Source organism: Mytilus trossulus, chromosome 6, assembly GCF_036588685.1.
Source record: "Mytilus trossulus isolate FHL-02 chromosome 6, PNRI_Mtr1.1.1.hap1, whole genome shotgun sequence".
NCBI lineage: Eukaryota > Metazoa > Mollusca > Bivalvia > Mytilida > Mytilidae > Mytilus > Mytilus trossulus.
Window position 1 is genome coordinate 26,426,200 of NC_086378.1, and position 24,824 is coordinate 26,451,023.

The following is a 24,824-nucleotide window of genomic DNA, read 5'->3' on the forward strand; positions in this document are numbered from 1 at the left end:
TTGATTTGAATCGATTATATTTTTTGTTATTTTTTGGGTTACCTGAGGTAATCCTGTTATGAAAGAATACTTCGTAGATACTTTCCTGATATATGCATTTATGCTGTAATTACACAATTTCTTAATTTAATAAAAAGTAGGACTTCATAGATTTGTATTGTTTAAGCGATTATATGTAAATGTTACATGAGTTCACTTGAGTTAAATGGGTTGTATTTGGTTTTATAATTGGGGTTACCTGAGGTAACCCTGTCATGAATGAATACTTCGTAGATACTTTGCTAGTCTTTACATTAATTGTAATAAACCAACTTATTCATTTTGAATGTAGGACTTCATTGAAGTTATATTGTTTATGGGATATATATGTAAAGGTGATCTCAAATAACTTCAGTTAAGTGAGTTATATTAGCAATTATATTTGGGGTTACCTCAGGTACCCCTGTTATGAAAGAATGTTATTAGATAGTTTGCTAGTGTAAACATTTATGTTGTAATCAATCAATTTCTTTATTTTACAATTAGGACTTCACAGATGTAAATTGCTTAAGCGATATTTAGAAAATGCGATCTGTCTTAACTCGATTTAAATGGATTATACTTGTAGCTATTTTATGGGTTACCTGAGGTAACCCTGTCATGACAGAATACTTAGTAGATACTTTGTTAGTATATGTATTTATGGTGTAATAAACCAACTTCTTCATTTTCAATGTAGGAATTCATTGAAGTTATATTGCTTATGTGATGTAAATGTAAAGGTGATCTGAATTAACTTGAGTTAAATTGGTTGTAATTGCTGTTATTGCTTGGGTTACCTCAGGTAACCCTGTTATGAAAAAAATATTAGTAGATACTTTGCTAGTGTATACATTTGTATTTTAATCACACAATTTCTTAATTTAAAAATGTAGGACTTCATAGATTTGTATTTTTTATTTGATGTTAATGTTATGGTTACCCGAGGTTATCCTGTCATGTAAGAATATTTTGTGGATAGTTTTCCAGAATATACATTTAAGTTGTAATAAACGATTTATTTTTTTATAAATTTGAACTTCATAGATGTGTATAGTTTATATGATATTTAGGAAAGGCAACTTAAGTTAACTTTATTTGAATTGATTATATTTACTGTTATTTTTGGGGTTACCTGAGGTAACCCTGTTATGAAAGAATACTTCGTAGATACTTTGCTGGTATATGCATCGATGTTGTAATTACACAATTTCTTAATTTAAAATATAGGACTTCATAGATTTGTATTGTTTATACGATGTATAGATATATGTTACCTGAGTAAACTTGAGTTAAAAGGGTTGTATTTGTTGTTATTATTAGGTTACCTGAGGTAACCCTGTCTCTCAGGTAACCTTGTAATGAAAGAATACTTCTTAGATAATTTGTTGGTATATGCATTTATGCTGTAATGACACAATTTCTTAATCTAAAATGTAGGACTTCATAGATTTGTATTTTGTATGCGAGGTATATATAAATGTAACCTGAGTTAACTTGAGTTGAATGGGTTGTATTTATTGTAATTATTGGGGTTACCTAATGTAACCCTGTCATGAATGAATACTCCGTAGATACTTTGGTAGTGTTTACATTAATTGTAATGAACAAACTTCTTTATTTCAAATGTAGGACTTCATGAAAGTTGTATTGCTTATGCGATGTACATGTAAAGGTGAACTCAGTTAACTTCAGTTAAGTGGGTTATATTTGTTATTATGTCTGGGGTTACCCAAGGTACCCATGACATGAAGAATGCTTTTTAGAAAGTTTGCTATTGTAAACATTTATATTTCTTTGTTTTAAATGTAGGACTTAATATATGTGTATTGTTTATGTGATATACCGGAAAGGCGACTTAAGTTAACTTGATATGGATGGATAATACTTGTTGCTATTTTATGGGTTACCTGAGGTAACCCTGTCATGACAGTATACTTAGTAGATACTTTGCTAGTATATCCATTTATGGTGAAATAAATTATCTTCTTTATTTTTAATTTAGGAATTCATTAAAGTTATATTGTTTATGTGATGTATATGTAAAGGTGATCTAAATTACCTTGAGTTAAATAGTTTGTTTTTGCTGTTATTGCTTGGGTTACCTCAGGTAACCCTGTTATGAAAAAAATATTAGTATATACTTTGTAAGTGTACAAATTTATTTTTTAATTACACAATTTCTTAATTTAAACATGTAGGACTTCATATATTTGTATTGTTTATGTGATGCATATATATTTAGAGGTGATACCTGAGTTTACTTGAGTTAAATGGGTTGTAATTGTTGTTATTGTTGGGTTACCTATGGTAACCCTGTAATGAATGAATTCTTCGTAGATACTTTGCTATTGTTTACATTAATTGTAATAAACAAACTTCTTTATTTCAAATGTAGGACTTCATGAAAGTTGTATTGTTTAAGTGATGCAGATGTTAAGGTGACCTCAGTTAACATCAGTTCAGTGGGTTATATTTGTAATTATATCTGGGGTTTCTTCAGGTACCCTCGTTATGAAGAATGCTTTTTAGATAGTTTGCTAGTGTAAACATGTTGTAATCAGACAATTTCTTTATCTTAAATCTAGGACTTCATAGATGTGTATTGTTTATTTGATATATCTGAAAGGCGACTTAAGTTAACTTGATAAGAATGGATAATACTTGTTGCTATTTCATGGGTTACCTGAGGTAACCCTGTCATGACAGAATATTTAGTAGATACTTTGCTAGTATATGCATTTATGGTGTTATAAACCAACTTCTTCATTTTAAATGTAGGAATTGATTTAAGTTATATTGTTTATGTGGTGTATATGTAAGGGTGATATGATTTTACTTGAGTTAAATAGGTTGTATTTGTTGTTATTGTATTGGTTACCTCAGGTAACCCTGCTATGAAATAATTCTTAGTAGATACGTTGCTAGTATATACATTTATATTGTAATTCCACAATTTTTTAATTTGAAATGTAGGACTTCATAGATTTTTATTGTTTATGTGATGCATATATATTTAAAGGTGACCCCAGTTAACTTGAATTAGATGGGTTATCTTTGTTGTTATTGTTATGGTTACCTAAGGTAACCCTGTAATGAATGAATCCTTCGTAGACACTTTGCTAGTGTTTACATTAATTGTAATAAACAAACTTCTTTATTTTAAATGTAGGACTTCATGAAAGTTGTATTGTTTATGTGATGCACATGTAAAGGTGAACTCAGTTAACTTCAGTTAAGTGGGTTATATTTGTAATTATGTCTGGGGTTACCTCAGGTACCCATTTTATGAAGAATGCTTTTGAGATAGTTTGCTAGTGTAAACATTTATGTTGTAATCGGACAATTTCTTTATTTTAAATGTAGGACTTCATAGATGTGTATTGTTTATGTGATATTTCTGAAAGGCGACTTAAGTTTCTTGATGTGAATTAATAATACTTGTTTCTATTTCAGGGGTTACCTGAGGTAACCCTGTCATGACAGAATATTTAGTAGATACTTTGCTAGTTTATCCATTTATGGTGTATAAATCATCTTCTTTATTTTGAATTTAGGAATTCATTAAAGTTATATTGTTTATGTGATGTATTTGTAAAGGTGATCTAAATTAACTTGAGTGAAATAGTTTGTTTTTGTTGTTTTTTATTGGTTACCTCAGGTAACCCTGCTATGAAAGAATTCTTAGTATATACTCTGTAAGTGAATACATTTATATTCTCATTCCATAATTTCTTAATTTAAAAATGTATGACTTCATAGATTTTTATTGTTTATGTGATGCATATATGTTTAAAGGTGATACCTGAGTTAACTTGAGTTATATGGGTTGTATTTGTTGTTATTATTGGGTTACCTGAGGTAACCCTGTAATGAATGAATTCTTTGTAAATACTTTGCTATTGTTTACATTAATTGTAATAAACAAACTTTTTTTTTCAAATGCAGGACTTCATGAAACTTGTATTGTTATGTGATGCACATGGTAAGGTGACCGCAGTTAACTTCAGTTAGGTGGGTTATATTTGTAATTATATCTGGGGTTACCTCACGTATCTATGTTATGAAAAATGCTTTTGAGATAGTTTGCTAGTGTAAACATTTATGTTGTAATCGGACAATTTCTTTATTTTAAATGTAGGACTTCATAGATGTGTATTGTTTATGTGATATTTCTGAAAGGCGACTTAAGTTTACTTGATACGAATGGATAATACTTGTTTCTATTTCATGGGTTACCTGAGGTAACCTGTCATGACAGAATATTTAGTAGATACGTTGCTAGTATATCCATTTATGGTGTAATAAATCAGCTTCTTCATTTTTAATGTCATTACAGTTATATTGTTTATGTGATGTATATGTAAAGGTGATCTGAATTAACTTGAGTTAAATAGGTTGTTTTTTTATTGGTTACCTCAGGTAACCCGGGTATGAAAGAATTCTTAGTATATACTAAGAAGTGTATACATTTATATTTTAATACACAATTTCTTAATTTAAAAATGTTGGACTTCATAGATTTGTATGGTTTATGTGATGCATATATATTAAAAGGTGATACCTGAGTTTACTTGAGTTATATGGGTTGTATTTGTTGTTATTGTTATGGTTACCTGAGGTAACCCTGTAATGAATGAATTCTTTGTAGATACTTTGCTATTGTTTACATTAATTGTAATACACAAACTTCTTTATTTCAAATGTAGGACTTCATGAAAGTTGTATTGTTTATGAGATGTATATATATATAAAGGTGACCTCAGTTAACTTGAGTTAGATGGGTTATCTTTGTTATTATTGTTATGGTAACCTGAGGTAACCCTGTAATGAATGAATCCTTCGTAGACACTTTGCTTGTGTTTACATTAATTGTAATAAACAAACTTTTTATTTTAAATGTAGGACTTCATGAAAGTTGTATCGTTTATGTGATGCATATGTAAAGGTGACCTCAGTTAACTTCAGTTATGTGGGTTATATTTGTAATTATGTCTGGGGTTACCTCAGATACCCAAGTTATGAAGAATGCTTTATAGATAGTTTTCAATATTTTGGTCACGAGCATCACTGACGAGACATGTATTGTCGAAATGCGCATCTGGTGCAAGAAAATTGGTACCGTTAATTTTATTGCTAGTGTTAACATTTATGCTGTAATCAAACAATTTCTTTATTTTAAATGTAGGACTTCATAGATGTGTATTGTTTATGTGATATATTGGAAAGGCGACTTAAGTTAACTTGATATGAGTGGATAATACTTGTTTCTATTTTATGAGTAACCTGAGGTAACCGTGCATGCCAGAATATTTAGTAGATACTTTGCTAGTATATGCATTTATGGTGTAATAAACCAACCTCCTAATTTTTAATGTAGGAATTCTTTGAAGTTATATTTTTTATGCGATGAATATGTAAAGGTGATCTGAATTAACTTGAGTTAAATAGGTTGTATTTGCTGTTATTGTTTTGGTTACCTCAGGTAACCCTGCTATGAAAGAATTCTTAGTTGATACTTTGCTAGTGTATACATTCATATTGTAATTCCACAATTTTTTTAAATTTGAAATGTAGGACTTCATAGATTTGTATTGTTTATGTGATGTATATATATTTAAAGGTAGCCTGAGTGAACTTGAGTTAGATGGGTTATCTTTGTTGTGATTGTTTTGGTTATCTGAGGTAACCCTGTCATGTAAGAATACGTCGTAGATAGTTTTCCAGAGTATACATTTAACTTCTAATAAACCATTTACTTTTTCATTTTGGACTTCATAGATAAGTATTGTTTATATGATATTCAGGAAAGGCGACTTTAGTGAACTTAATTTGAATGGATTATATTTGTTGTTATTTTTGAAATAACATGAGGTAACTCTGTTATGAAAGAATACTTCGTAGATAATTTGTTGGTATATGCATTTATGCTGTAATGACACAATTTCTTAATCTAAAATGTAGGACTTCATAGATTTGTATTTTGTATGCGAGGTATATATAAATGTAACCTGAGTTAACTTGAGTTGAATGGGTTGTATTTATTGTAATTATTGGGGTTACCTAATGTAACCCTGTCATGAATGAATACTCCGTAGATACTTTGGTAGTGTTTACATTTATTGTAATAAACAAACTTCTTTATTTTAAATGTAGAACTTCATGAAAGTTGTATTGTTTATTTGATGTACATGTAAAGGTGATCTCAGTTTACTTCAGTTAAGTTAAGTGGGTTATATTTGTAATTATGTCTGGGATTACCTCAGGTACCCATGTTATAAAGAATGCTTATTAGATGGTTTGCTAGTGAAAACATTTATGTTGTAATCGGAAAATTTCTTTATTATACATGTAGGCCTCATAGATGTGTATTGTTTATGTGATATATCGGAAAAGCGACTTTAGTTAACTTGATATCAATGGATAATACTCGTTGCTATTTTATGGGTTACCTGAGGTAACCCTGTCATAACAAAATACTTAGTAGATACTTTGCTAGTAAATGCATTAAAATGCTGTAATAAACCACTTTCTTTTTTTGTTATGTAGGAATTCATTGAAATTATATTGTTTATGGGATGTATATGTAAAGGTGATCTGAATTAACTTGAGTTAAATAGGTTGTATTTGCTGTTATTGTTTGGGTTACCGCAGGTTACCCTGTTATGAAAGAATTTTTAGTACATACTTTGCAAGTGTATACATTTATATCTTAATTACACAATTTCTTAATTTAGAATGTAGGACTTCATAGATTTGTATTGTTTATGTGATGTATATATAAAGTTACCTCAGTTGACTTGAGTTTAATGGTTGTATTTGATGTTATAATTGGGGTTACCTCAGGTAACCCTGTCATGAATGAATACTTCAGATCATTAATTGAACTTTTATAAATATTACTACATACTTTGCAAGTGTATACATTTATATTTTAATTACACAATTTCTTAATTTAGAATGTAGGACTTCATAGATTTGTATTGTTTATGTGATGTTTATATAGGTTACCTCAGTTGACTTGAGTTTAATGGTTGTATTTGTTGTTATAATTGGGGTTACCTCAGGTAACCCTGTCATGAATGAATACTTCAGATCATTAATTGAACTTTTATAAAAAAAAAAGGTTTATAATTTTACCAGTCATCCCCACCCTACACGTACATACGAAATGAATGATCGGTGAATACTAATTATAAAATCATTTGGGAAGTTTGTTGACATCTTTGGTATTTGGTCACATTAAAATTTGGTATTAAGTTCTATCTAAATAAGAACTATATTTTCGTGCGTATTTAATCAATGACGCATTACCACGATTACCTGAGGGCACCGATTACCTCAGGGCATACAGCAGCGGACCTAACTGCCACCTGCGGTTCATACTTACTTTGCTACCTCACGATTTTGGCCGACGAGGATCAGTAAATATTCCGTGTTAACAAAGATGGCGAATATAGGTATGCAAGCCAATAGCATTATCAAAATTCCTAAAAAAAAAAAAGTGTCATCAATTCGACTGTAGTTTTGCAGAAATTAACTTGATTGTTTGCAATAATGAGTTAGAAATATATGAAAATAAAACAAAGATATCAACTGCAGCAGTCGTAATCATGGTAATAGCATTGCTCATATTTGGCATTGTTTTTCTGGTTTGACCATAACTCTTTCGAGTAGATTATTTTTGCTTTTTTTACTTTTCACGTGAATAATTTGACGATAGTTGTTGAACCATTGTAATAATTTTCTCTTTTTGTTTTAAGGAGATGTTTACATATAATAATAGTAAAATTTAGCCTGGCATCCTGACCAAATCATACTTAGGCTAGTAAGTTAAAATTAGACTATATAGTTTTTAAAATATGATTGAAAAAACCCTGTTAGTGATTACATAAGACTAACAATAATTTGTCAAATTGATAGCGGTAAACTTACCTTTTTGTAAAATTAAACAAAGATCTTGCTTGTTATGGCTCCCAAATGTCTAGAAGATAAAAAAAAATGCTAACTTTTATAAAAAAAGTAATGGGAATAGACAGATAACAGCAAATAAAGATGCCTTTTGTTCATGATTAAGCAATATCTATATTTTCTGTGTATTTTTCTGACACTTTTAGTTCATATTCTTTTAAGTATGTTTTCCAGTAGTCAGCACTTCTGTGTTGACTTGATTTATCATGGATATGTTCATAATTATAAATTAACTGTTAACAACATTTTGAAGTTTTGAAATACAAAGGTTTTTCTACCTCAGGAATAAATTACTTTCGCTGTATTTGGCGAAACTTTTAGGAAATTGTTTGGTCCCCCCGTACTTTATTTGGCCTTTTAACATTTTTTTTATTCGAGAGTCACTGATGAGTCTTTTGTAGACAAAACGCGCGACTGGCGTAAATAAAAATATTCAATCCTGGTATCTATGATGAGCTTATTTTCTGCTTTTGTGTTCATATCGCATAACTTAATTCGTGTGTATTATTGAAGTTTGTATCAGTTAAACTTATTTTCATACATACTTGGTCTATTGATAATTTACATGGGCTTCTCAAAAAGACGTCTGAGTGAATTCTTGATTTGTGAATTTGTTAATTTGTTTCCTGGTACATGTACACGACTTTAAGGTGAAAGAAAATAACTGGGATGATCAGTTTCAGAAAAAAAACCCATCTTATAGAATATTATGTTGAGTTATAACGTTTAATAATTTCCATCACGGCGACACAATTCTTAGTTCTACCCCATCTGCTCTTTCTTAATATAGTTGAACTTAAACCTTACGGGTTATCCGATAAATATATTCTAGTGAGTATCTATTGTTGAAAGATTAGAAATCAAACTTTCTAGACACTACTTAGCGTATTGCAGTCTGTTTATTTATTCTACATTGGCTTAAGGTAAAGTGGAGGGTTGAGATCTTACGAATCATGTGTAACAATGCCACAAGTTGCGCCTGTCCCTAGCCCGGGCCTATGATTTTCGTTAATCTTGTATAATTTGAATTTTGATTCATTTATATGTTTTGGAGTTCATTGTGGCGTCCTTTTTACTGAACTTTATTTAGGGGCCAGCTAAAGCCCGCCTCCGGGTGCGAGATTTTTACTCTGTGTTGAAAACCCTGTGGGGGACGTCGGTTGTATCTGCTCTTAAGTCGAGTTTTCAAACATCACCAATTTGTTACTACTAAAATAATTTTCTTACTAAAACAATCAAAGATCAATAATTTATTTAAACTTACCTGCGACAATAAAGTATCGAATGCAGTAGTAAGGCCTATCATAACAGAAAAACCAACAACATTTATTGTCTAAAATATAAATGACAATAACCATCAACGAAGTATAAATGTCAGATAACAACTATAAAAAAAACCACAATAAATTACATGCTCTTGACCGGACATTTTCATGCGGGGAATTAGACATGTAGGTGAGGAATGATTTGCAATTTTCGGAACATGGAATAGTGGTATTACAGAAAAAAGAAAAACAATGTACATCTAAAAGGGTTTTCTTTGAATCTTTGATCCACAAATTTAAAGATCGGCTCTAAGCACAAAAACAAAATGATATCGCAAATATACAATTTGCTTTCGTCAATATAATATTATGATGTTTAGTAGCTGTCGTTTGTTGATGTGGTTTATAAGTGTTTCTTGATTCTCGTTTAGATAGGACCGTTGGTTTTCCAGTTTGAATGTTTTTCAACTAGTAGTTTTTGGGGGCCATTTATATCTTGCTGTTTGGTGTGATCCACGACTCCGTGTTGAAGACCATACCTTGACCAAAAATTGGTTACTTTTATTAATTGTGACTTGGGTGGAAAGTAGTCTCATTGGCACTCATACCACATCTATTAACTCATTAAAGGACTGTTAATATTTAACATTTCAATATCCTCGTACCAAATTTATTATCTGTGGTATTGAAATAGTAAATCTAATTTCAAAATATATTCCGAAAAAAATGAAAGATTTGAACTAGTTGCAAGCGGTCTGATAATTGTAGTATTAGATTGATGTTGAGGCAGAAGGTATTGCACGAATGAGAAAATCATAAAAGTTTTTTATGTTAACAGTTATAGCTTCCTCACTTTGATCCGCTATATTTTCATATTCGCGTCACATTTAAATTAAAGTGAAAGTGGCTCATGGCACGGTAGATGGATTGTTTTCAGGAATTTTTCAAATCTAATTCGATAATGTAATATGTAATCGCTAAGCGCTATCCTAACCCCGCCCCCTCCTAAATACTGTTTGTGTGATATTTATTTGATTGGTATAAGTCTTGACTTACTGAGCTAGCTAACTGAACTCCATCTAAAGATTCTTTCCCAAGATGTCCACAAAATAAAAAACTCACGGACAATATAGCATACTGTAAAAAGCCTTCTATTGTCTATAATGAAAACAAAATTATTACCAAGTAAAAAAACCTGATACACCACTATATTGTATTTAATCATCAATTATTATGTTTATTCAAATTTGAGCACATTTACTACATTTTACGTATTCACTGAGTGAATACAGATTATAATTTACAAACAACACCAGACGAAAATCACCAGTGTCATAAAAAATCAACATATGACCAAAGACAACCAACTACCAAACAACTAAAGGTCCAGATCGCATGACTTGCTCCAAATATGGAGCAGGATCTGCTTACCCTTCCGGAGCACATGAGATCACCACCAGTGTTAGATGGGGTTCGTTTTGTTTAGTCTTTAGTTTCCTATGTTGTGTCTTCTGTACTATTATTTGACTATTTGTCCTTTTATTTTAGCCATGGCGTTGTCAGTTTATTTTCAATCTATGAGTTTGACTATCCCTCTGGTATCTTTTGTCCCTCTTTTGGTCAGTTGGAAATTTTGGCATGGTCAAGCACAATAGATAATACAAAAACCTTTAGTGGCCAGCTAAATCATGAAATCAAATAAAAGACATGTTTTGGAAAATATTATTGAAATTTGCTAGCTTATACAAGAAGCTTGCTAATGCATATTAATATGTTGGTTGCAATTAGTTAAATGACATGTCATCGAAGGTGTCTAAGGACTAAGGTAGCTGCCGTATCATCGAAGGTGTCTTAGGACTAAGGTAGAGGACCTGTCATCGGAGGTGTCTTAGGACTAAGATAGATGCCGTATCATTGAAGGTGTGTTAGGACTAAGATATGTTCATAGATAGAGGCCGTTTCATCGAAGGTGTGTTAGGACTAAGATATGTTCATAGATAGAGACCGTGTCATCGAAGGTGTGTTAGGACTAAGATATGTTCATAGATAGATGCCGTATCATTGAAGGTGTGTTAGGACTAAGATATGTTCATAGATAGAGGCCGTTTCATCGAAGGTGTCTTAGGACTAAGATATGTTCATAGATAGAGGCCGTTTCATCGAAGGTGTGTTAGGACTAAGATATGTTCATAGATAGAGGCTGTTTCATCGAAGGTGTTTTAGGACTAAGATATGTTCATAGATAGAGACCGTGTCATCGGAGGTGTTTTAGGACTAAGATATGTTCATAGATAGAGGCCGTTTCATCGAAGGTGTGTTAGGACTAAGATATGTTCGTAGATAGAGGCCGTTTCATCGAAGGTGTTTTAGGACTAAGATATGTTCATAGATAGAGACCGTTTCATCGAAGGTGTTTTAGGACTAAGATATGTTCATAGATAGAGTCCGTTTCAACGAAGGTGTGTTAGGACTAAGATATGTTCATAGATAGAGGCTGTTTCGTCGAAGGTGTGTTAGGACTAAGATATGTTCATAGATAGAGGCTGTTTCATCGAAGGTGTTTTAGGACTAAGATATGTTCATAGATAGAGACCGTTTCATCGAAGGTGTTTTAGGACTAAGATATGTTCATAGATAGAGACCGTGTCATCGAAGGTGTTTTAGGACTAAGATATGTTCATAGATAGAGACCGTGTCATCGAAGGTGTTTTAGGACTAAGATATGTTCATAGATAGAGGCCGTTTCATCGAAGGTGTGTTAGGACTAAGATATGTTCATAGATAGAGGCCGTTTCATCGAAGGTGTGTTAGGACTAAGATATGTTCATAGATAGAGGCTGTTTCGTCGAAGGTGTCTTAGGACTAAGATATGTTCATAGATCATCTGAGGACATTTTTTGCTCTTAGTCGTGTTATCAAAAAGATTTTATCTTAAGATAAGTCATAATTGTGATTCTGACTTTACGACTACTAGTAAACATTTCCAGAAACTATGTTTATATCTAAAATTACACTGAGTCTTAGACGATTACAGTTGATGAAAAACAAGTGGTCTTCTCAAAAAATTTTTTTTTGGAGATACTAAGTAAAATTAAAAGTTTTTTTATCTCGTAATTAGTAACTCACACGGCACCCACGTACAGATTTTTTTTTTATGGTGGAGTGTTCAACCCCTACTCAATAGAGTAAAATATGTCTTTTTGAATTTCTACACTTCCTCTGCATAGTTTTGTTTTAAGTAAGATGTCAGTACTGCAAACGGGAATTTTGGCATGTCTGCCAATCATTCAAAGGAGGCAAATTAATAAGATTGATATATATTTCTTGGAGTAGGTAAATATGTTTATGTTCATCTTTAGTTGTTGAAATATGACTAGGAAATTTTCCTGATATACAGATACAGCCCCACAGATATCGCTATGCTGTATCTGTAAACTATACAGATATCGTTTAAAAGCTCCGCCCACTGCCAGACTGAGTATTGTATGAACCTGCGTGATCTCAGAATGTGTATTACAGTTACATTCCAATGACGTATCAATTGCGAGTTAACGATTACTTTTATACGTTCTGTTTGTTTTCAAACATTTCTTTAGAGCAATAAGAATCACACCAATTTTCTGACACATGAACAGCAGTCTTTTCTACGATGACAACTATCGATTTCAGAAATTGAATCTGTATGATTGTGTAACAACCATGTCAATTTCAGCATGCATTTTTTTCTATGATCGGGTTGTTGTCTCTTTGACACATTCCCCATTTCCATTCTCAATTTTATGTTTAGTGAATTTCGAGTCTGAAGCGTAGAGCAACTCGTACACTCCTGTTTCAAATTGGACAATGTTTTGTTATTTATTTTTAATGTTGAAATTATGTTAAAATATATAATTATTCACCTTGAGCGATGCATTATTGTTGATCATTCGATATTCTTTTTTTTGCGAACTTCAGCTGAATATGTGATTACTGTATTGTATTACTACACGGGCGTAAGGGATTTCAAATCGAAAATTAATGTAAAACATGTGTTTTATGTCTTTAAAAACACAAAAATTATACAGAATTAATTGCAGGATAAAGACAATAACTCGGCTCGTAACGGGTGTAATAGCTCGCTAAAAGCTCGGCTACATCTTGTTTTCTAGCCTCGTACAAATACAGCTGATATTAAAAGACACTAAACAGTTATTGTCTATATAAATGATTGGTTCGTCGGTGGTCAAGCTAGGACTGTCAGGCTTAATATCGGATAACTAACGAAATATGTACCAAAAAACTGGTGAAGTTTGCATCAGGGCATGTAATGGTGCCATGGTTAATCTGTGTTCTTCGTCCATAACGGTGGGAAATGAAATAAATGCATAAAATACACTTAACATTTATTTTTTCGTACTGATGGATCCACTCACTTTACAAAAGTTTTCCTATCATGATTTTCTTGATAGAGAGTTGCTGCTCACAAGGAATCTATTTAACCAAGGGTTCCAAATGGTGAAATTGAAATCATAACATTGTTAATTTTATGGACGCTTTCATGAGTTGGTTGACCGTTATGGAATAACCGTTTCACAAATGATATCGGATATGTTCCTAACTACAACCCCCTTCTCTTTCATGAATGTGACCCACCGAATTAGACTATTTACCGGATCTGTTATAATAACATAAGCAACACGACGGTTGCCACATGTGGAGCAGGGTCTGCTTACCCTTCCGGAGACCACCACTAGTTTTTGGTGGGGTTCGTTTTGCTTATTCTTTAGTTTTCTATGTTGTGTCATGTGAACTATTGTTTGTCTGTTTGTCATTTTTAGCCATAGCGTTGTTAGTTTATTTTCGATTTATGAGTTTGACTGTCCCTCTAGTATCTTTCGTCCCTCTCTTATATTATAGGAGTCGAATATTTTTTATTCGATTATACATTTGTATCCACAACTGCTCCTTAACCAACATAAATATGGTATGATTTTATTCCAATAACGTTTAAATCTTGCTTAATCACGGGTGTCATTCGGTTTATCGAGAGAAATGGGCGTGAAAGAATATCTAACGGCGGTCAAGTATTGAGAGACGATCGTGAAAGTTCTGGTAACGGATCGTGAAAGGCATTTAATGTACATTCTAGTTCAGAATCTTTTTAAAAAATCGCTAAATTTTCAAAACGCGGAAAAAATCCGAACAAAAAAATATGTCTGTCAAAATGGTTTAACTTCCTCAACATAATTGTGAAAAAAGACAAAGAAAATATGAAGTACTTTTTGAAAAAACACAAAAGGCGCAATGCGTGTCTATGAAATTAATTACAAATAACACGCTTTGTGTACCTATAATGGTCATATTTCAGAATATTATGATATATTTGAAATTTAATCTTTGGTGCATTTGACAGTACAGTAAAATTAAAGTATGTTCTTCCATTAAAAGCGTCAATTTGTTTATGAAAACCTTGAATTTGTTGAATTTCCATCAAACTTGATCGTGAAAGATCAGGCAACGTATTTTTTCGATCGTGAAAGAAAATGCGTGACCAGACTTAATACTAGTAATCACTCAGAAATCAGTATTTCTTTTACCATTTAATAAATCTGCAATTGGTTGTAACTATTTTGATAAGGGAGAATATTAAAGCTATTATCTTTTTTTCTATTCAACACTTTACCTCGAAAGTTAAAAACAAAAACCAACTAATAACGTGTCTAAATAAGTGTAAAAGATTCAGCTCTGTGAATCGGTCTAGTGCACTTCAGGCACACCGACACTAGTTAGCCAATAATATGGATATGCAACGTTTAAACCAAAATGTTATCCATCAAACAAAAAATCATACAGACTTTGCCCTGTATATATTTGTTTTAATCACATCAATAACGTAGGAGTAGTTTTTGCCAATTTCCAATCATCTTTCAGTATAAATTTATAGAGTGCGTAAGTTTGTTTGCTAATTAGTTGGCGCATGTCTTTAGTCGCAAGACTGAGATTGAAAGATACATATCTTAGGCTTGTTACAAATTCATTCTTGTCTAGTTGGATCAGAACTGAGCCTTCGAAATGTTTCAGACGATCATATAAATCCATTATCTGTTTATACATGGTTTGAAATTGGTCCTGTTTAATTTTCAGTGGTATTTCTTCGTATCCAAGTAAATCGACGTCACCAGAATCAGTTGTCAAACCGGGTGCCAATTTCTTACCATCAAATGTTAGTGCAAAAGAATTGGATGGATTCGTTGTAACAACTTTCTTAACGATGAAATCAAATTTACCGGGTCCTTTAATATCGGGTAGATTCAGATCTGTGTTAAAAGTCTCAATATGAATATGGCTGGGAACGGCAAAATTGATGAGAGCGTTGTCGGGATCAAAAAATCCTTTGCTTGTATGACATGATTGGCCAGTGTTCTTATATCCAGTCATAAACCTTTGAAAACGTCAATGAAATAGAATTTTACCAATGTACCAGAACTGCTGGGTTTCTTTAAACGGATACCGCATTAATATTGTTGTAGGTGTACTCCGAAACCTTAAAATGTCACAAAACAATAAAAAGCAAATATTTGAAAAGTCGAATTTCTCATTTGCTATTAGATTGAAGAACATTAAAGGATACTGCAGGAATCCAAACCTTGCTATTTCTTTGATAACAATTGGTAATAACTTTACTATCTCATTCATTTCCACATCATCTTCACAATATTCTTGAGCTGCTTCTGTAATAATATCTGTATCTTCAACCTCTTCCATTGGCCCACCTTCACTGGATTGGTTTTTTTTCGGCGTTTTGTCACCCACTGTCTTTTCTTATTGCCGTAGTTGTCATTTCTTTTTCTTTTCATTTTCTGAAAATATTAATTCTTTGAAATGCTTTAACCTATGGAGGATATTGACCTATCTAACCTGTCTCAATACCAATGACAAATATCAATTATCATTTAAAGGAAGAATAATTTGAACGTCTTCGTAGCATCAGATCTTTCACGATCCTTTTCACGATCTTCAAAAATGCGGTACATGATCTTTCACGATCCAAAAAATCAATCTTGTGTGAATAGTTCTTTATTTACCAAATTTCAGATTATATTTATACTAAATAACTATGAGAATCGTTTAATTAATTGAAATACAATGTCCTTATTTTGATAAAGGTAGATTATCTAGTCGAATTTGTGAAGAAAATCGTGTTTGTTTACATTTTTTATGTCATTGAAATGTCGAGATGCAATCTGCCTTTTGTCGTTTTGTAATAACTGTGTACTTTTGAAACTGGATATTCTGACATACTGATCATAATGTTGAACCATTTTGACAGACAGTTTTATTTTGTCGTAAATGTGTCTGTGTAATAAATTAAATTAGAATATTTACTGACCTTTCATATGTCCTCTCGATTAAATGTCTTTCACGATCCGTTACCAGAACGTTCACGATCGTCTCTCAATACTTGACCGCCGTTAGATATTCTTTCACGCCCATTTCTCTCGATAAACCGAATGACACCCGTGTTAATGATGACTTTGATTGTATACGGTATTTTTTTTACTGGTTATGACGTTATTAACGAAACATGTAGTAAATTTCGCATGTGGTGATTTTTTTATCAGTTCATATATTCCGATATACATGACGTGTTATATATGCGTTTGATTAAGATCTTATTGATAATATTCGTGTTTATTTTAAAAGTATCTATACAAGCAAAGTGCATTTTAATTTGAAAAGTGGTAATATAGTTTTATTTGATAACATATAACAACTTTACTTCTTTTAAAAGAAATATAAAAAATAATATCCTCGTTTATTGAATCTAAAATTAGGTTCACAAACATCTAAATGTACTTTTAAAAAGACACCCTGAGTGCTTTAAGGATATTTTAATAAAGTTGTTTAATTTATTTTAAGATGAAAGGCATGTAAATGTAGAATGCAACTAAGGTTACTTTTATTTTTCAAAACGAGGAAACGATGCAAAGGGGTGTTTAAAATCCATAAGTCTGACTCCACTGTGTTAAAAAGGGACGAAAATGCAAACAGACGACTACAAAAACTTTACAAGGAAACATAAGAGTTAATTTTTCCATGACGATTTTGAAATCAACTGCTTTTGACAAATCATGGTACATTTTCCCCTATTATAACGGTAAAGATTTATTTAATTTAAATAACTGAGACCTCTGACTAACATGCCATAAATTGCTTCCTTGAAATTCTGCAAACACCCCATAGAGCAAATTACATGGATGATTAATATTGACCATTTGGTATATGGCTGTGTTCTAAGCGACACGTATATGAAGGTCATTAATTTATTTGTTGAAATGAAATCAAATCTTTAACTACTAATGGGTGCCGTAGGAGGTCGACCGGAATTTTTAGCGAGGATTTTTTGGCATATAAGATAGAAAACTCAGGGTTATAATTCATAGAACAAAACAACATGCATGTGTATAACGGCACTGTAGATTTTCGTATTAAATAAAGAAAGAAGAATCATATTCAAAACAGTGTGGTCCTGGCCATTGATTGACGACCTAAATTATCCCATTGATTGTGACAAATTAGGTGAACGTTTGTCTGTAACGACCATTGCTCACTTCTTACTTATTATAGAATTTAAACTGTGGGGTCACCAAAGGTTCTTAACGCCTTTAATAATAAAATAATTCGAAAAATTATTCAGGAATAACCTTTATGTTTTGATTTATATTATTGATACAAATCAACACATCGTATTATTCCGGATTCGTTTTTCGAATTGCTTTATTAAGGTGTTGAGAACCTTTGGTGACCCCACAGATTCAGTGTCTTTAAAAAGTACATAGTGAGCAGTGATTGTTACCGACAAACGTTCACCTAATCTGTCCCAGTCAATGGGATAATTTAGGTCGTCAATCAATGATATGGCCAGGACCACACTGTTTTGAATATGATTCTTCTTTCTTTATCCTTGACAAATTTCTAGACTCTTAACTGAACCATGTCAATCGCTTAACCAATCCATACCAATTTGGATATTTTGGTTATCCTGCCTTATTTTCTTAAAAACAACAATTTCAATTTAGATAATTTGACTTACAATATAGATTCAAACATTTAATTTGCCTTTTATTTGCTCATTTGAAAAGAATTGAGGCAATCGTTTTGGGAAGTAACATAACTTATCCATGACCAACTTAACCAAACTATGACAAAATCACTGTACTTAACGCTCCTCGATATTACGACCTTACTATCTGTGGTTATCCAACAAGGATGCGGTGTGTCAGTGTAAGATCATACTGATGGCCGGAGGCCAGAGAGTGATCTAATACAGACACACCAAGTCCGAATGGGATAACTATTTTACATCCCAGCTATTCTAAATTAGACGAAAAACCATTTACAATTCATAAAATCTAGTTTAGAACGCCACACAACCATTTTAATATACTTTATATATTTCTATATTATGTATACCCTTTATGACCCCCGAACACGATGAGTAGATATCAAACAATGTTAACTCGACCCACTTGTCAATCGGCCCATACTATATCGCCACTTTATAGAGAAAGAAAATCGCCCAAATCTTGTTAACTGACTCGCTCCACTTTTGAAAAAGTGTAAAATCAAATTGAACAATCAGTCTGACAACTTACTTATTAACGAAAACGTTTAAAACCTTACTAATTAAGGGTCTGCCAACTCGCTCCACTTATAAAAAGATCTTGCTTCCTTTAAGCATGCTAAATTACAGTTAGTACGTATCCAGTCGTCATGGTGTAGTGGTATGTTTCGTGGCTTGCTATGTTAAATGTTTTGAGTTCGAATCCCGGCTTATACACTGGATTTTTTCTACTTGAATTTCGATAGATCATCTTTTCCGTAAAATTAATTGAAAGTTTTATAGTGGACAAGACGTTACCGTCAAAATGATACAAAACAAAGGAAAGCATGCATAACAAAGAAACTCAAACTGCTCAGACCACCCCTGTTAGAACAAAGGAGCTGGGATGTAATTGAATTAGATTGGGTATATATTTTAACTTACAATCGGCCAGGCTATCCGTAGAAGTTCTATCAGCTCAGTTCTGTATCCATGTGGAAAGATTTTCTTTCGTACCGTAGCGCAAGAGTCTTCCAACGTATTGAGAATCATACAACCCATAGCTACAATTATTAAGATAAATATTAATTTAGCTTAAGGCTCTCTAATTTCCTAACTCAGTTGGCATTCTGCCCTTAAGTCCTAGAAAGGATTAGAAACCCGTGTACTCTTGGTAAAACGTAGTTTTTAAATTCACTTTAGGGTGAATGACCGAACAGTATTGAACAATTAGATAAAGTGGTTTGTTACACTTTCTTTTTTGTGTTTTACCCTTTAAGTAGAATAGTTCTCAACTGTCAAAACCAGAAGCAGGAATGTCTTTCCCTTCCCTTCAGTTCAATCTTGTAGAGTTTCTAGTGTACCCACAATTTGTCATGAATGAGAGAAAGAAGATATTATACATGGAGGATATGTGTATTGACAAAATCTAGCTATTGGTTGCTTGTTTTTGGAATCCGTCTTAGTTAGTAATCTCGTAGTATCGTGTTAGCCTAGTATGCGGGATGTCACCGGTTAAAAACGGACTAAAGACTTTGAAATTGGTATTTGATGCTTTTCCGCTTATTATGCGGCATTAAAGAGTACGAACAAACACTGGTCGGATCAGAGACAGCATAATATGTCTGGATAGATTAAAATGACTTCCTGCGGACTGGTGCCCTGTAGACAAGTACGTTAGATCCGGCTCAGCGTGTCTACTTTAATTATGTCTGGATAGAGTAACATGACTTTCTGCGGACTGCTGCCCTGTAGACAAGTACGTTAAATATCCGACTCAGCGTGTCGGTTTACTTTAATTATGTCTGAATAGAGTAACATGACTTCCTGCGGACTGCTGCCCTGTAGACAAGTACGTTAAATATCAGACTCAGCGTGTCGGTTTACTTTAATTATGTCTGAATAGAGTAACATGACTTCCTGCGGACTGCTGCCATGTAGACAAGTACGTTAAATATCAGACTCAGCGTGTCGGTCTACTTTAATTATGTCTGAATAGAGTAACATGACTTCCTGCGGACTGCTGCCATGTAGACAAGTACGTTAAATATCCGACTCAGCGTGTCGGTCTACTTTAATTATGTCTGGATAGAGTAACATGACTTTCTGCGGACTGCTGCCTTGTAGACAAGTACGTTAGATATCCGACTCAGCGTGTCGGTTTACTTTAATTATGTCTGAATAGAGTAACATGACTTCCTGCGGACTGCTGCCCTGAAGACAAGTACGTTAGATATCCGGCTCAGCGTGTCGGTCTACTTTAATTATGTCTGGATAGAGTAACATGACTTCCTGTGGACTGCTGCCCTGAAGACAAGTACGTTAAATATCCGGCTCAGCGTGTCGGTTTACTTTAATTATGTCTGAATTGAGTAACATGACTTCCTGCGGACTGCTGCCCTGTAGACAAGTACGTTAAATATCCGACTCAGCGTGTCGGTCTACTTTAATTATGTCTGGATAGAGTAACATGACTTCCTGTGGACTGCTGCCCTGTAGACAAGTACGTTAAATATCCGACTCAGCGTGTCGGTCTACTTTAATTATGTCTGGATAGAGTAACATGACTTCCTGTGGACTGCTGCCCTGTAGACAAGTACGTTAGATATCCGGCTCAGCGTGCCGGTCTACTGCAATTCACTGTTTATATTACATTAAAATAATTTCGTCCCAAATATTCATTTATTTACTACAGGACATTAAACAGCCATTCATCATTATAACTGGTTGTAGTGTATGGTTTTGGGACAATGATTGAAATAAATAAGTATAATATCCTATTGGTTAACATTAAGCTTCCTGAGAGACCTCAATATAACAAAAATATATGAATAAAGTACAATATAATAGTGATGTATACACAATATGCAATTTTACATAGTCGAGATATCAATTAAAAAAGAATATTAATTTGCACAATTTATGAAAAAATTAATAATTTTGAAAATTTAATAATTTTTCATTAACGAACGTAAATGATAATTTTGATTATCAGTAAAATGAAAGTTTTATTTGTAAATAGGTAGAACCATATCCTGTTGATGACCTTCTGCTATTGTTTTTTTTCTATGGTCGGGTTGTTGTCTCTTTGATACATTCTCCATTCTCAATTTTACTTGTTATGATTTAAAAAAAGTATTGCCTTTTGGTATTGAGTTCGTTTTTCCAAGTTTAACCAGTTTAAAATATGTAACAATAATCAGGAGGATGCAAGCGCGGATCCAGGGGGGGGGGAGGTTCCGGGGGTTGGAACCCCCCTTTGTTGGCCAAATAATGCATTTGAATGGGGACATATAGTTGGAGCCCCCACCTTTGTTCTGGGTTAGGACCCCCCCCCTTTTTAAAATGGCTGGATCCGCCCCTGAGGGTGTCATTATGTCAGCTTCTTCTTTTATCCCTGCAGATTTCTTTTAATTACTTATCAAGTTTATTTATACTCTTTTAACTTCATCCTTATATCACATTGATAAACTGGGTTTTTTCGATATAACGTTGGCGGAAATTCATTTAAATAACATGTTTTGAATTTTTTCTTAAGAAGATAACCAAAAAAATACATGATCATATAGTTACTCATGCGTTTGTATTAGATTCGGGCCAGTTCACATCCGTCTGCTTCGTGTCACTTGAGTCAATTTTAGTGCAATACAGTTTTAATTTACATAAATTTTCCTACTTCACCCTTTAGAACGTCGTTTAAAGATTAAAGTTAATGATCTTTTTTTGTAAGAATTTGACTATAAATAAAAGTAAACATAGTGCACGACCCGATCCACCTACTGTACACCAAGTTTTATTACCCATGACTTTTATAAAAGAAATATACTCCTTCTCTTAACGTTAAAAACGTCTATTACTTCATTTATCATTTAATGTATACAATACAGTTGTAAAATTAATACCATTCTACTTAATAATGAATCCAAATTTCAAAGACGCACATAAAACAAAATTGTAACAGCGGGACACCCTTGAAATGACGTTATAGGCATCGAAATGAGCAAAGTTTTTCATTAAAAAATATACAAAGCACAAAATCATCTATGTTCTTGATTTCTTTGGTTTATTCCCTTTCAAATGATATGCATAACATGCATATTAATTGTATAGGATAAGAGCTTGGCTTTGAATAACCCGCCTTCTTACCCATATTTCCAAAATGACACCAATATCGTGCGCAACGTATATGCTTTTAATATGCATCGTAACTTTTTCTTACATAAACCAATACATTTCTTTAAATAATTACTTTAGCAAGTCATTCGTTGATTCATTGATGGGATGTGAAAATAAAAATGAATTCCCCCTCTACAATTTTTAGTTTAGCTAAAATTATCGGTGTCTCCCGGGAATTCAAGTTAGTAGTAGTAAAAAATAAAACCACGATGAGTACAGTCTCTATATGGGATCACAAAGCATAAGATTTTCTGCAGATCTTGTCCTAAAATATAAATGATTTAAAATGAAAAAGAAAAAAATGATAAAGTATGATCAGACAATGTTTTGTTCCTTGATTTTGAAAAGATACAGGACGCATCTGTGATCATCTGTTCAATATACAGCGGTTATCTAATGGATTATTGTACATCGATTTTCAAGGGACAAATGTGTCCGAGTGATGTACGCAGAAGAACAAGTATATAAAGGAAAACAAAAGTAGACAATTGTCTGTATCACAAGCCTGGCAACACCAATGTTGTGAGTTTGACTGCCGCACGTGACAATTGCGCCCGACTCTTATCTTAATTGACTAGGATCGTCAGTTTTCTACCGAAGTTCTGTACACGTGGTTCTCTTCGGTAAATCCAGCTTCCTCCAACAATAAAAACTGACTGCCACAAAATGTCATTATAGTGCTAATAGACATTGGATAAAGTCAACAGCTTTTGTAAATATATTTATTAAAGTTATGTAAACATTACCACGTGTATTTGTTTATAAAATTACACGTGTTTGAAAGTATATAATAGGTTAAATGTTTTTCATTGGTCGAGTTAGAACCGACCATAATATTTGAATAAGGTCATTTCAAATATTTCGTGCTATACTTTTGGCGGTTTTGTATATTAAAGATATTGTCATTCGAGGTTCGCTTTTGGTGCAGTAAAGTTTTCCCACCCTCCCACCTGACTTAGTGTATTTTATTTGTGTTATTTTTTATTAATGTGAATAATAATGGGTGTAAGAACAGAATCTTTATTTGATTCATATAATGTATTTTCGTACATAATGAAAATTGTTTTTATTTTTGTAGATTGGTTTTTGTGTTTGTTACCTGCAGCGGCCTAGGCAGACAGTAACACTGATGAACATTTTTCACGCTGCATTTGTCTTTAATAAAATTAAAGCTTTGCTGCACACTGTCAGGCGAGCTGATCCCATACAAAGGTGTTGAGTTTATTTTGTAAATAATTTATGTTCGCTTGAAGTTATGAATTAGAACATAATGATTTTTATGTTCACCCAAGGATAACAAATATTTCTGGCTGTTCACAAATAAACATTTACCAACTCTCATGCGCCTACGAAATTATATTTTCAGTGTTTAGAATTAAGATCCAGGTGGAAACAAAATAAATAAAAATAAATTTCGGTAATTATGAGATATGCCATATGTTGTGATATTTATATATGTCACACGATGCGCAAGGCTCCCATCTTGTCGATATCATGATAGTATTATATAAGGTTCTTGTTTGGTGTTTTTTTTCTCCAATCATAGTGTGCATATTATTATAATTATTATATGTTAAGTTTGTGAGTTATTCGCCCTGGTTAACACATTTATAACCTCTAGAAATGTTTTTAATCCTCTAATGTCAGAGGCTCACAGAGGGAATATAATGACGTGCAATCGTTCAAATTACATTTCTAATACATAATCACGCAAATTACAGTGCAATTACTAAAATGTAATGTTTAAAAGTTTTACTATAAATTATTACATATACACAATAAAATTATTTTCATCGCAGATAACAAAATCCCTCACGTATGCGGAACATATTAGATTTGGTTTTTCAATGCATGTATTGTAATAAGCGAAGCTACACACACATACCATGAAATCAAAAAACTTTATTGAAAACATTTTTTTCCGAAAAAAAATTGTTGGGATAAAAAAGTGCATTTAAATGGATAACTCAAATTTTGAGAAACACTAAACATGTACACAATATACATGCTGCATTGTAAATGTTTCACAAATATATGCACTGAAAAAAACCCATGAAGACTGGGGTTATCCGTAATAAATGTGCAATTCAGGGTACAGTATATACCATGTAATATTCCCGGCTTAGGCCCTAGTCCCCTTCGCCTTCGCCTCAGGGAATATAAACCTTAAGACGGGAATATCACGGTATATACCTTATCTGAGACCTGAATATAACATATAAAATTCGGCTTTGAGAGTCCCTGATGAAGGTAAATTCAGGTAAAATCCTTGGACACCTGCTTAATAAAGTGTTGTTTTCATTCTTTTCGTA

General features: G+C 32.7%; 1 protein-coding gene across 1 annotated transcript in view; it reads right to left on the reverse strand.

Annotated features, from left to right (window-relative positions):
* LOC134721004 (multidrug and toxin extrusion protein 1-like) overlaps positions 1-19,397 on the reverse strand; it is a 46,829-nt gene extending 27,432 nt beyond the window's left edge. The window contains exons 1-5 of the mRNA XM_063583647.1: positions 19,282-19,397; positions 10,311-10,412; positions 9,254-9,322; positions 7,954-8,002; positions 7,409-7,508 (exon numbers count right to left, since the gene is read on the reverse strand). Of these exons, the coding sequence (XP_063439717.1) occupies positions 7,409-7,508; positions 7,954-8,002; positions 9,254-9,322; positions 10,311-10,412; positions 19,282-19,389 (428 nt within the window). The 5' untranslated portion in view covers positions 19,390-19,397. The remainder of the gene's footprint in view (positions 1-7,408; positions 7,509-7,953; positions 8,003-9,253; positions 9,323-10,310; positions 10,413-19,281) is intronic.
* Between the last annotated feature and the right edge of the window lie 5,427 nt (positions 19,398-24,824).